Here is a 13,607-nt window from a genome sequence, read left to right as displayed (position 1 = left end):
AAAGTTGCAAACTGTTTTTTCCGATGGCTCGTCATTCAGTTGTTTTTTTATGGATTTAAACAAAGAGTTAAATTAAAGTTCGTAAAAGAAGGTAGAGAAAATACATTATTTCCTTGTATAAAAAAAAATGCTGCATATTAAAATTTGCAAATTGCTTCCTCAAGATGGTCAAGATGCACGATGCTCAAAGCTTCCTCTATGAGGAAGCCAAAATGAAAAATATAGCACCTCATAGAGTAACTTTCGAAAATTTTAAGATTCATTACTAATTTTTTTTTTATAAATAAATTATCACAATAGGAAGGTTGGTATTGAATTTGGGGATTATCGGTTGAGCGGTTTAGATTATATGATTTTTTGAATTTTACGAAAATATGAGTTTTTCGAAAAATCGTCTAACCGCTTGAATTTTTGGAAATTTTGTAAGATATTGTGTATAAGTAAAAATTTGATTTAAAAAAAAAATTAAAAGTAACAAACTGCTTGCTCAAGCTTTTAGAAGAATGCTGAAAGCTTTCTGTATGAGGAAACCAAAATGAAAAATATAATACTTCATAAAGTAAGCATCTTAACCATCTTGAGGAAGCAATTTGAAAATTTTTATTTTCAGCATTCTTAGTTATCACGTCCACCATGCTCGAAAAAAGGTGCTGCTGGAATGCAGCTGGATAGTTGCGCCATTTTGAGAAGTTTTTTGATCGAAAAAATAGCACGAGTACCCGAACATCTGTACTAACGAAAATCCTTCACAATTTTTCACCAAACATTTATTTTCTTGTCGGAAAAAAAAAATCAAGAAAACGACGTTATTTCGCCCGCTGCAAGTGTAAATAAGACCTTAAAAGAGAACTCCCGTTGCCGGAGCATCGTCCACGACGTCGATATTCGTCTCGCCCTTTTTTCCGTTGATTAAAAACTCCCGCATCGCGATGAGAAATATTCCGACGACATCGAACAAGCACGGCAGCAGCAAAATCCTGAGATTCAATGTTCCGATGAGTTTGTTAAAATTTGGACAGGATTCGCGCGATTATTCCGGCTCGGAATATCTGAGCGAGTCGTTACTTTACCAATAGGAATAATCCAGCTTGGCTTCGGAATAAAAGTCCCCGACGATCGTGTCGTAGATCGAAATGTCTTTTTTGACGTACGAATTAAATGAAATTCCATAGAGAATCAGCGCTGCAACGTTTGCGGCAAGCGCGACCCCGTTCGTCACATAAATCCCGTGCACGTTGAAGTACGCTTCGATTGGGCTCTTCGCGCAATTGATCAACGACAGAATTGCGCTCGCGAGGAGTGCGATCATCGATAAAGCGAGGAAGAGAAGCGTCGAAAGCCACAGTCCAGCGTTGCTGAATATTCGCTCGTTTCGATTATCTGAAAATTTCATTTTAACATTTTTACTGGGTATCTTTTCGATCGAAAAAAGTTTATTGCACAATTTCCTCATTAAAATCGTCGCCGAAGTCCAAACTACGGAATTTTCTACACGAGAAATGTCCGTACCCGGCGATCTCAAAGTTGAAACAAATTGCACTGAATTCCTTTCGCTCGAGTACGGGAGACACGCGAAACTCGGTGTTTTCCCATCCAGCAGATCTTGAATCTCGGTTTCTCGCAGAGTCCCCGTCGGTTGGCAGCTCCAGGCGCACGCGTTTTGGCCCCAAACGCAAGTGACTACGAGGAAAACGTAACAGCAAGAAAACACTTGAGTAAATGTACAAGAAGCGCTCGAAAAACGAGCTTTTTAGAGACAAAATTGTTCGGGTTTTCCTCCACGTTTTAACACTCGAAATTATGACACGAAAACTTAGCAAGAAGCCGTGACGTTCGCGTCTCAACGTATTATTTGACTCCGAGAATAAAGCAGCGAGAAATACGAACGCGTTTTCCTTGGAACACATCGAAAAGCAATTTTTAATTATCATTTGAAGGGGAGTCAAAAAATTATATCGACAAACGACAACTTTTGAATTCGTTACTGTTGAAAATCTGTTTCTCGATTTTTCTACACTGAACTGTCCAAGTCGGCACGAACAACACCGCCTTTGTATTTCACAAACAAAACAACTGTAGTTTGAAGCGAACGACAGTTCCCCCTGTGCTTTCGAAGTGTTTACGTTTCAAGGGGATTTCAAGGGCAACGGTAGCGAGCGTCAAAAAAGCCTACAGAAAAGATCGTATTCGAGGGGGCTGCTTAATAATCTTCTGGTGAGAAATCCTTTGAAAAGTCCATAATTGACGTTGGATATGGAAACGTCGAGATTTGAGGAGTTTCTGGGATTGGCAGTTGCATCGATCCATCGGGGAGTGGCGATGGCAGTGCTAAGTATCGAGAGTGACACGACAGACATCAGGGCTGTCAACAAGATGTAGATCGACTGTTTTCTTCGGATCAGCACAAACGCCATTTTGATGAAAAATAGTAAAAATGAAAAATCTATGAACTGTCAAGACTTGAAATGTTTTGAGATCGACGCATATTAAAACACAAACTCCCTTAATGAATTCACAAACCGCCTTAATTATCGTCTGTTTTGATTGTCCGCACTTCGGCGTGCTACGAACGCGACGAGCGACTGTCGAACGCGCCCGTTCCTATCGATCTCTGCGTCACGTTCGTCGTCTCACGTTTTTTCCCCATTTTCATAGAATTTTTTATCTTTTATCTCGATCGTATCTATGAATCCGATAAGGAATCCTTCTGGTTAAAATCTCACGAATCGGGGCTCAGCGCCGCGTACGGAACGCGAGCTCTCACTGCCCTTATCGTTCTCGAACTATAGTTCCGGGCCGAGTAAAAAAACTGCGCTGCGTCGTTTATTCTCATTTTCGGGGGACTGTCTTCCGTGGAACCGAAGCGTGCTCGTCAGATGATATTTCGATCACTGAATTCTGAGATATTTTCTTACGTTTCCGAACAGTCATTGAGCCCTCGATTCTTCAACGAGTCTCTTCCTGCTTTCGATTTTTAATCCAAAACCTCGTCATTTTCCAGTTTTGTCAATAAAATCGTGAGCCGAATGAGCGACGAAAAAAATTCGAAAGTTTCTTGCAACTATAAGAAGTCGAAACTCGGAATTTGTTTTTTTTTTAATATTTTCCGAGCAAATCGTTCACGGTTTTCGGGAGTCAAAAAAGAAGCAAAAGGACAAAAATCGATGACAAACCTGAACGAATTAGGATTATCGTTGACTCCCGAACGCCGTTCGTCGTTCAACTGGACTTTCGTCGCACTGAAATTTCAAATCTTCTATTCAAGCTGAAAAAAACTGAGTCCCGAAAAAAGAATACACCTTGTAAAAATTGGAGACGAAACGTATCAAATTTCACGGTACGCCTTAATATATATTAACGTCGAATACACTGCAGCGTCTCATTTGACTCGGCGATTATTTTTTCAACGAAGTACACAATTCTTCCACTCCCCAATCACAGTCTTTCGTGGATGTCGAATATTTTTCACTGTTTTCGGTATCAGTAAATAGCCTTTGTCACCGTTGATTTGTTTTCAATTTATTAGAGTGCACTGTCACATTTTTCACTATATATTTACAGTCTCATTCTCCGTTTGCTTGTTTTTAACTCCTACTGTGTCATTATTTTTGCGATGAAAATTGAGTTTCTTCTTTTCGTATTCTACAAAAGAATATAAGAATCCAGATATCGTGTGGAGAAATAGAGAATGAAGATTATTAATTAGAAGAGTTACGAATTTCGGAGTGAAGATTTTGAGATACAAGAGTTTAATACTGTTGTTTCCGCATCTGTGTGAATCTATATCTACTCGAAATTTTCTTGTTATAGGAATTGAAATGTTTTGTGGACGATAATGGGCAATGAAATTTTGAAATAGGCTTTTTGGGATAGAAAGACATTTTGAAGTCAGAGGTGGACATTTTTGAGAGTAGGAATGCTGTAATATCATTATTGGTTTCGAATTTACGGAACGAATTTTTTAGGGCTAGAGTAATAAAGCGTTGAGAGGATAGAAACAGAGAGCGTTGTTGGTTGTTGCAATCGTATGCTACCCGCGATAGCCTGGCCTGTCACCTCGTAACCTCAGAAAGCGAGCTATAGGTACGGGTCTGCGCTCACGGAAGCCCGGAAAGTGAACGTAGACAATGAAAAAAATTTACTGCAGCAATAGCGAGAGGTGCGTGCGAGAGATGGAGGGTGCAATTTCCGAAGAAAATACTGCACATAAACAATAAATCTTTTTGAGAATTTGAGTAAATACAAGTTTCATTAAAAAAAAAAAAAATTGTTGCATCGACCGATATTTTTTTGGAAATTCTGAAAAATATCAGCTTCATCAGTACGAACGCATCGAATAATGCATATGAAATTATTGATGAATCGAAATTCAAAAAGTGGTTTATTCAAAGTATGTAAAAATTGTAAATGCACATAGATTGTGCATATGTTTGAAAATCTTTTTAGAACGCACAATTATGAAGGATGTCGATAATTTCGTATTAAAATAATCACAAAAAATTTCAATTATAGTCGCGGCAATAATCAAAGTACCGCCGGTACAGCTAGCCGGTTTTCAAGTTGAATTCCCGGCGTATTATTTCATCATTCCTCCGGTTCCTCACTTATTTGTTTATTGCACAAAAGTGTGTGGTCAACGAAGGTAAAGGACGGATAAACGTTTTCTGGGTATAAAAAAATCAAGGAAAAAATGAAGAAGTCAAAAGGTAAACTGTCCGGAATTTTGTGCCGGATGATCGTGCAGCCAACGGATGAAAAAAATTAAGTTGGCTAAACTTGACGGTGTGTACATGGTTTCGTTGTTCTTTACTGATGAGTTTAAAATATAACGTTCAGGAAGGATCTCAATTATCAAAATAATGAAAACGTATAAGATGAAAGAAGTGAATATGCTACAACGAAATTAAAATTGTCCAGTTTGAATTTTATAAGAATAGGCTGTAAAGTTGTCCCGTGACTAACTTCTCAATGGTATTGCGCGGTTTGTGTTTTGGTAGTAGCCATGAAATAATGGCGGAACACTGCTTTTAGGATTCGGTGTCTTAGCAGTGCAGGCCAACACGCAACATTATCGTGACAAATGACAGAACAAGAAAAACGTATCTCAAAGTACAGTGCGTTGATAATATCTGAGCACATGTGTGATTTCTATCTCGCTACCGTTCAAAAGTAGTTAACTGATTAAATTTTGGTGGAAAAAAAAGTAGCGCGGTTTCTCGACGGATTCTCCTCTTACCCCTTCTCTTCGCTGTTGGGTGCTCTGGATGATCCCTCCTCTTCCTTCTTCCTCTATCCCCCCTCCCTATTTCGTGTAACGTGTAACAGTGTGAAATTTGCACACACCGATTTCGGTGTTAAACACCATTAGCCTACGCAAATATTCGCCTGTTATGTTAAAGCTCAAAAAGCGAAGTTTTAACGCAAAAACGAGTGGATGAAATTGGAATTATCGAGCAACCGAGCAATTTTAAAGAGTTTGAAACAACTAAAAAAACGCTCGCTAAATAAATGTATAAAAAAGCGTCTCGTAAGCACAGTCGTCATACATTTTGCGACGCCAAGATAGGATTTTTAACCCTAAATGAAAATGAAAATAAAACAAAACGCCGAAACTACGTTTTAGGTTAACCAACGCGATCTTAAATCAGATATATATACATATATACATCGTTTCAACTGGTTTCAACTCACGTTCGTATTGAATTATATATACATGAATGTATGTACACAGACAACAGTGATAAATCAAAGTTTTTATACTCCAAGTAAAAATGTTCAAATATTACGGGACACTGACCTCCCGAGGTTTTGCCAATTTTTCTAAAACTATCGTTTTATTGGATTAATATTGTGCGCCGTTAAAAAAAAGGAAAATCTCTTTTGGAGCATTTTCAAAAATGGCTAATTCCGAATTCGACGTTGAATTATTCGAGCGGAAGCTGCAAACATTGAAAGACTCACAAGAGTCTATTCAAGCCTTGTCGTCATGGTGTCTGGAGAGACGGGTACATCACAAAAAAATTGTCGCAGCTTGGCTCCAGGTGTTGAAGAAAGGTAATTATTATTTGCAAATTATTAATTTCCCTCCGCAATGCAGATGTTGCTCAACTTCAGTGGTTGTCGCTATGATTTTGGTAATAACACAGTAAAACTCTATAAGTTTTTGGGAAAGTTGTTAGCCACAAAGAAACGTGTGACATTTTTTTCAAAATCGAACTGAGATTTCAGCCATTTATTTTCAAACAGAACGCATGAGAAATTATTTCCATTACTCATTTGTCTCGATTACTTTATATACACGACGCATGGTTTTTCTTTCACGTTTTCTAAAAACACATTATAGTCACATTTGTTGCTCACATTTAATGTATCATATGAAATATTAGAATAAATTTTTTTTCATGAAATTAGAAGGCTTTTTTGTTTAGTTAACGAGGATAGAAAAATCATTCACTCGATATGATTTTGAAACTATTCATACAAGGGTTGTTTTCTAACCTGTTTAATTTGTGTTTTTGAACCTGCAGCAATAAAATGTAATTTTGTAATTTGAGTTATATGTTGATTTGATACAAATGATAACATTCCGTCATAGGAATCCACAAAATATTTTGCGGATACTTTCCTTGTTGAATATATCAAGAATTTGCCTCATTCCCATATTTTCCAGTTACACTCACATAATTAACTTTGTTTGCATTTCGAGTTTGTATCATTTTGAAAAGAAAAATTGAAAAATGGCCTACTTATTTTATTACTCTGTTACACTGTTACACTGATATACTGTTTTGGGTTTTTTTATTTGTTTGTCTGTAATTGAGGTACAAATAAGTTTTCAAAATTAGGAGCCATTCATGTTAGAATTAGAAAAAATTGGAAAGAGTTTCGGACCAATATATCTGGCCTGTTGTATTAATTGAAAACGACTTTCAATAGCGAACATAAAAAAACAATTAAAAGCTAAATTATTGAGTTTTTTGAGAATGATGTAAAAATCGTTTATGAAAAAATGTTGTTTTTGTTGACAAAAGTTATGAAATTCAGATTGTCCAAGCGTCCATTGATTTTCCATTTTGTGAAAGGCCAAAATTCATTCTTGCCGCTCAGATAGATTGCCAACGTTTAATTCGTGATCCACCTCTTCAGAATCTAAAAAATAAAACGCAGAGAAATATATAGTTCGTTGTACAGCCGCTCCTTGTAAACTACAAAGTAATAATTTTTTGGTTAAAAAATGTTGAACAATATATCTGACATGTGTGAATTTTTGCAGTGAAAGTGGAGCATCGTCTAACTCTGTTCTATCTGGCGAACGATGTAATACAGTATTCGAAGCGTAAGAATTTCGAATTCGTCGAGTCTTGGGGCACAACATTACAAAGAGCAACGACGATGGTGAGAGATGAAAAAGTGAAGCATCGAATTTTGAGGATTTTCAAAATATGGGATCAACGGCAAGTGTACGACGAGGAGTTCCTTGCGGATTTGTCAGGGCTTTTGTCGGCTGCCCCAAAGAAGAAAGTCGAGCCACAACCGACAGTAACGAACGAAGAGTTTCAAGCGGCTTTGCTTATATCGACGATGAGATCGTGCGCGAATCTCGAACAAGCGACCGACGCGAGATTGCGTGATCTTCGAGACAGCAACGTCGATATTGACAACGCTGAAGAATTGTGTGCCTCTCTTAAAGATCGGAGACATGTGGAAGATGCCGAAAAAGAGGTCGACACTGCGGTTCAGAGTATCGAAAATTATGTCAAAGCGCTCGAGGCTGAGATACGAGAGAGAACTCAAGTTCTGGATCTGCTCGAGCAAGCTGATCAATTTTATGAAACTCAGCGTGGCGAAGTCAAGATTGTTACCAACGTGAGTGATGACGGTTTTTTAATAACGACTATAAGCTACCGTTTTCCAATGGCTGTAAATGTCAAGTTTTTCTCGAATTTCCTCCTATTACTGACTGATCTCTGTATTCACGAATATTTTCTAGGCTTACCGGAACTTTGGGAGCCGTGTGAAAAACTTGAAGAAGAAATTGGACGAGCTTTTGCCCACGCTGATATCGCCAATTCCATCGCCTGATATAAACGCTCCTTCACCGAGTCCGGACAGCGACATCGAGCTTCCGGGTGAGGACGGGTTGTCTGGTAATCAAACAGATTCCATGATGGCAGACATAGCGCCACCTTCGATGTATAATTCTTACGGTCTGGATTACGACCCTATGCCCGTACCAGCTCCCGAACTAGCATCGGGAAACAGCACGTCCGATTTTACCAATAATTTCTCATCCTTTATGGGCGGAAATGTTGATTTCGACATGGTGAGAGCATACAATCAGCTTTTTCAACATAAGCATCGATCAAATTTTATACTTTTGCGCTCACCGTTACTTTTTTGGAGTGTGGATGCTCGGGATACTTTGAAGGATTCCATTCCTCCAAAATTTTCGAAAGACATTCCTTGGTTCTCGTTAACATCGACTATTATTTTGTACACCAACTCGATTTCGTTTCAAACAAAGATCTTTTGCTAACTTCTATTGTTGCGGCTCAAAGTAACTTCGATCGGTTCTAAAAAGATTATATTTTACAGAGGAATTTGTTTAATGAAAGATCGGAGACTCCCACTAGTGGAAGCCAGAGATACAACGACTCTTCCGAGGTAAGATTCAACTGTGATTCATTCGAATTGGGCGTAACACCAACCGCGATAATGATGAACCAGAAATAAAAATGAAAACTTGATGGAGGACGAATTTTCATTTTTCAAGGCAATGCCGATCGAGGTGATAAACATGAGGCCATCGAAAATCGACACGTCGAACGATGACTTCAGTATTTCGAATTTTCTAAAGACGGTGCTTCCGGGAATCGGGAGTGCTGGCACGGTGACCGAAAGCGCTGCAAATCCGAGCGGAATTCCAGGCTTGGGCCTCGACTCTTTAGACACTAGACCCGAATCGCCGCAGCGTTCGGAATACGGCTTATTAGCGGACCCAATGAACACACCGCCATCCATGAGCAGCCGTATTATGAGTGGATCTGGAACTCCTTTGAGCGGAATGAATAACCATCAAATGAGCCACAGCACACCGTTGCCACTCTCGAGAAGTATCACCAGTGATTCGCACACGCCATCCCCGTACTCCAGTCAAAACAGTCTAAGCAACATGACGACATTACCTTTCATCGACACAACGTTAAACGCTCCGACGGTGAATCCACTCCCTCCGCCACCTCTTCCACCTCCAATATTCCTCGACGAGGAAAATTGCTACAACAAATTGCCACCGAAATTTCCAACTTGGACGTCCGCTAATGAAGCCACCAAGAGTGAAAGTTCCAAATGGAACGATAAAGGTACGAATGCAACTTGACAACGATTTATATTGAAATAAAAATGACAGAATTTTTCGTCCGCTGTAAAGAACACAAGCAACCGCACACGTGTTTTCATCAAAAGAATTGGACAAATAATTTTGCAAAGAAAATCTTCAACTGTTCCCTCAAAGGTACCTTTGAAGGCCGATGATTTCAACAAAATCATTGTACAATGACTGCAAAAATGTTTAACTTCATTTCTGCAAACGGTTTCAGTATATAATATAACAATTTTTAGGTAAAAGCAGTACGAATCCAACCTGGTCGGAGGATAATATTGAAAAAAGTAAATCACAGTGGGTGGAGTCCGTTGACGATCGTTGGGATTCTGGTAACGAAACGACATGGACGGCCGGTATGGACGGAAAGAATGAAATTCTTTCGGAAACACCGGAATCCCCACCGATATATGAAAAATCTAGTTTTAATACGCCCATTGAATACAACGATATCGATTCGAGACAAACTATTTTGAGTAGCGATGCCGATGTCGATCACAGGTAAAATTTATCAGATTTCCGATCTTCGAACTTCAAAATTTTGTGGATTGTATGTTTCGTTGTTCTGAACTCAATTGAGTCCATGAGCCTTCAAAAGCAATGTGCTAATGATGCCGCAACTCGATAAACAGGGTAAGAACGATACCGATGCCGGAGGAACTGCACGCCACTCATCGTTTGATGAAAGCCGCGGATGTCGATCACCGAAACCTCATAAGCTTGACGGGAAGTCCTGCGAACAACGCGTCCAACGCGAACGAAGCAGCAGATTCTCGTCCAAATAACAACAACGTGTGGACGAGCGCGGATCAGAATTATCGGTATCAACATTTTTTCACTAATATTTTTATTTTCGTTTTCGTTATTTGCAGCTTATTTGATCGAAGGGAAAATTTATGTTGGCCTGTGTGAATATGCGAAAGCTCTTGAGCAACATTTATTTTCAGGACTGCTTGCGCGTTAAAGGAACGTATCGCCAGATATCCGTTTTTTCATAATAAAAAGAAAAAAACATTTTTTTCTGATGGTTTTGTTATATTTTTATAAAATTCACTACTTCAAGGGAGGGGGTATGACTTGTCTCAAATTGAAACCATTTATCGTTGAATGTGAAGGAATTTTTTGCAATACAATTTCACTTATGAGGTACGCAAATATGCAAAGATCGAAACAAAATGAATCTAAAGAAATCGTCGAAAAAATGACTTCGAGCCGGAAATTCGAAATTTTTGTAGGGTAAATTAAAAAACTCCTTGTGCTCCACTTGAAAAATCGCTGGGGCCACTCAACTCTTGCATTCTCATTGTCGTTAATATAAAAAAAAAAGAACATTTGGAGAGGACAGTGCTCGAAAAAGTTTTAGATATAAATTTTGCCTTGTTCTTATTTGCGCGAAAGAGACTGGGGATCATTCCGGTAGACATAATAAACGATTGTCACGTCTTTCTAAAATATTGTTGACAAGATTCGTTTGAAAATTGCAGACGCCAACAGGGCGACATAGTGGAGAGCGTTGACATGGAAATGTCGGACGAAGAAGGAGATGGAAAGCCGAAAAGTCGGGTTTTGGTTGACGTTCGGTCCCAGCAGGATCGGGACATGCGTTGTTTGATCGGTCCGTCGCAGCCGATGCAGTTGCCGCCGTCTGGGCATCGTCAGGATCTTGATATGCGAATGATACCGCTTCCGGGGAATCCAATGGCTCGCAGTGGTCCCGGTTTGCAAGGAGCACGTTTGCCGCTACCTCCTCCGTTGCCGGCCCCACAACAGTTCCATCGGGGTCAGCCTGATTTTCACGGAATTCCAAGCTCTGATTTCCGTCAGGATTATGGACCGCCCCGTCAAAATTCTCAACAATCGGTGTTTATCCCGAATCAACAGCACGATTTTCACTCGGTTCCTTCAGACTTTCATCAGAATCAAGTCCAACAAGCTCAGCAAGATTTTAACTTATCGCGACAGCAACAGCAGCAAGAATACGAGTTTCAGGAAAATCCGCAACATTCGCGGATCGGAATGCCACCGGATTTCATGGGTGGCGATCCGGCGCTTCACGGAAGGTATCCTCCAGGTATGAATCAGATCCCGGAGCATCATATTCATCATTCTCAACAGCAGCAGCCGCAACAACCACAACAGCAGCAACAACATCCTCAAATGCACCATAGAGAATCTCCGATCTTCCATAGAAACGAGCGAGGCGGTCGAGGTCGTGGCTTCCCGCGCCGCGGCCGCGACAGATTCACCGAAGAGCACCCTCAGTCACAAATGCGAAATACTCCAAACAGAAGATTACGAAACGTGGAAAATGCGACGGATATACCGGGCAACAGTCGAGTATCACAAGGTTTGCTTCAACCGCCTGACACATGTGTTATCCTTGACGATGACGGGTTACCGATAACGCGACCGGATCTTGACAGCACTTCCCTAAATACATCCGAGCCGGGCATGGACTCGCTTCTGAGTTCAGAAAATATGGAAAAATCGATAAGCGTTAAATCAATACCGCAAGACGAAACGAGTCAGGAACGTCGGATGGCTTCGTCACCGAGCAGTACGGACAATATTCCTGGAAACATTGTACCTCTCAACGAAAGCATAACTTCTCCGTTATGTCATTCTAGATCGGATAATCCTGGCCAAATAGACAAAAACGAGGACACTTCCGGCGACGTTATTTCCGGTGATACCGAGGAGGCGACCAGCGAGGATCGATCGCAAGAAGGCTCGGTGGTCGCGCGCGCTGACGAACCCCCTCGACAACTGTCTGAACACCTTGAAGCTCTCATGAATTCTGGCAAAACAACAGGTGTTAATGAGCTCAAGAGACAAGCGTCGAATGGTAATTTTGGTGAGCAAATCGACGACGATGCAACCGCGATAGCAATTAAAAAAAGAACTCTTTTGCCCAACGGTCCAGCGTTACTTCCTCCACCAGGAACGGATCTTCAGCCCATTGTTATTTACGATTATGACAGTCACAACCCCCTCGCTAATTTCCGCCCTCGTATCCCCGGCATGCCCACAGCTGTGACGGTATCGTCAGGAGGTGGTCCTTTTCCAATTTGGCGCGGTACAGGAGGAGGACCTTTGCGAGCTCGTGGAGGTTTTCGCGGTGGACCGAGAATGCCCTGGATGGACAGAGGTCCCCGAGGTCCTCCTATTGGCAATTTTATTCCACGGGGAAACAACAAAAGAAGCGGCGGACAGTTTCGCGGCGCTCCAACCTTCCGGGGAAGAGGACGGGGCGGTACCAGCTGGTAACGGAGAAACCGGCGGAAAATCGAAATAATAATATAGGAAAGCTCACTGGCGACAAGATAATCAACGTGAGCCCGAGCGTTGAATACTATTTTTCGTTGGGCTACAGAAGGCTCGAAATGTCTTCAATAAAATATTTCAAATATGCGTCACAATGATCGAAAAACAAATTCTACAATAAGACCAAAAAAAGAGGACACTTTGTGGTCGAAGATCCTTTCCATTTCGCGTTTTTCGTTCATTTTCCGCAGGCTTGTTCATTTGTATTTTCCCAGTTACGTTGCGACGCGACCCCATTAAGGCAGTTGGAGAACCAACGGGGTCTTTTGTCTCCTCAATAGTCTTTTTTCATTCGCCTTTATCAGCGAAGCTTCAGGTTGTCACGACATCCGTAGCGAGTTTGCACGCCGTAATATGCAAAAATTTGTAATAAATATGAATACTTATTTTTCTTCATTAGCGTTATAATATACAGGGTTGTTCTAGTTATTCCGACGAGTTGTAGCTACTTTCGAAATAAAGGTAAAACAAAATCCCAAAAGAATAATATTCCTTTTTTTCGACAAGAACTTTGTACGATGTACGAAAATATTTTTGTCTCGACGCAACGAGCCAAGTTTCAATCGTATCCTCGCTCTTGGTTAATCGTAATCACTTTTGACGCAATTTTATTTTTTTGACGACTTTTTGTTCCTATTTTTAGAGTAAATTTGAAAAAAGCACCTCTAATTTGCCTCGTGAAAGGCTAGTAAAAATTCTGGTAGCTGTTGATACTGCAGGTGCGACTTTAACTGCAAAATTAATGCTGCATTATCCGAGTTCGTTAACAAGTACAAATTCGTACAAAGTTAGTTCTTGTGAAAAGAAGAATCATTTTCTTGGCCGATTTTTTTTACTGGTTAACAAAAAGCCCGCGGATTCATCAGCATTCGGAAAAATGCCACAATTTAATGTCTCATTT

The 13,607-nt window shown here is 40.3% G+C and overlaps 2 protein-coding genes across 2 annotated transcripts; one reads left to right on the top strand and one right to left on the bottom strand.

Moving 5' to 3' along the window:
• Positions 1 to 405: 405 nt before the first annotated feature.
• On the bottom strand, positions 406 to 2,706 carry LOC122408418 (uncharacterized). The gene is made up of 4 exons (XM_043415197.1): positions 2,174 to 2,706; positions 1,510 to 1,680; positions 1,071 to 1,380; positions 406 to 977 (listed from the first exon to the last, which is right to left on the bottom strand). Exons 1-4 carry the CDS (start codon positions 2,412 to 2,414, stop codon positions 839 to 841), a joined length of 861 nt encoding a protein of 286 aa, XP_043271132.1. The 5' UTR covers positions 2,415 to 2,706; the 3' UTR covers positions 406 to 838.
• Positions 2,707 to 5,006: 2,300 nt separating this feature from the next.
• On the top strand, positions 5,007 to 13,187 carry LOC122412596 (uncharacterized). The gene is made up of 8 exons (XM_043422269.1): positions 5,007 to 6,054; positions 7,274 to 7,866; positions 7,991 to 8,323; positions 8,596 to 8,664; positions 8,774 to 9,362; positions 9,622 to 9,883; positions 10,015 to 10,203; positions 10,867 to 13,187. Exons 1-8 carry the CDS (start codon positions 5,898 to 5,900, stop codon positions 12,647 to 12,649), a joined length of 3,975 nt encoding a protein of 1,324 aa, XP_043278204.1. The 5' UTR covers positions 5,007 to 5,897; the 3' UTR covers positions 12,650 to 13,187.
• The last annotated feature ends 420 nt before the right edge of the window (positions 13,188 to 13,607 follow it).

Source organism: Venturia canescens, chromosome 1 (genome assembly GCF_019457755.1).
Source record: "Venturia canescens isolate UGA chromosome 1, ASM1945775v1, whole genome shotgun sequence".
NCBI lineage: Eukaryota > Metazoa > Arthropoda > Insecta > Hymenoptera > Ichneumonidae > Venturia > Venturia canescens.
This window is presented reverse-complemented; position numbering and strand designations above follow the sequence as displayed.

Bases quoted from the DNA above. Each gene is read 5' to 3' on its own strand.
- LOC122408418 (XM_043415197.1), bottom strand. From the start codon at position 2,414: ATGGCGTTTGTGCTGATCCGAAGAAAACAGTCGATCTACATCTTGTTG. The intron at 1,681-2,173 runs GTAGGCTTTTTT...TTTTCCTCGTAG, and splicing joins CCTCGAATACGATCTTTTCT to TCACTTGCGTTTGGGGCCAA. The intron at 978-1,070 runs GTAAAGTAACGA...ATTGAATCTCAG, and splicing joins AAGCTGGATTATTCCTATTG to GATTTTGCTGCTGCCGTGCT.
- LOC122412596 (XM_043422269.1), top strand. From the start codon at position 5,898: ATGGCTAATTCCGAATTCGACGTTGAATTATTCGAGCGGAAGCTGCAA. The intron at 7,867-7,990 runs GTGAGTGATGAC...AATATTTTCTAG, and splicing joins AAGTCAAGATTGTTACCAAC to GCTTACCGGAACTTTGGGAG. The intron at 8,324-8,595 runs GTGAGAGCATAC...TATATTTTACAG, and splicing joins GAAATGTTGATTTCGACATG to AGGAATTTGTTTAATGAAAG.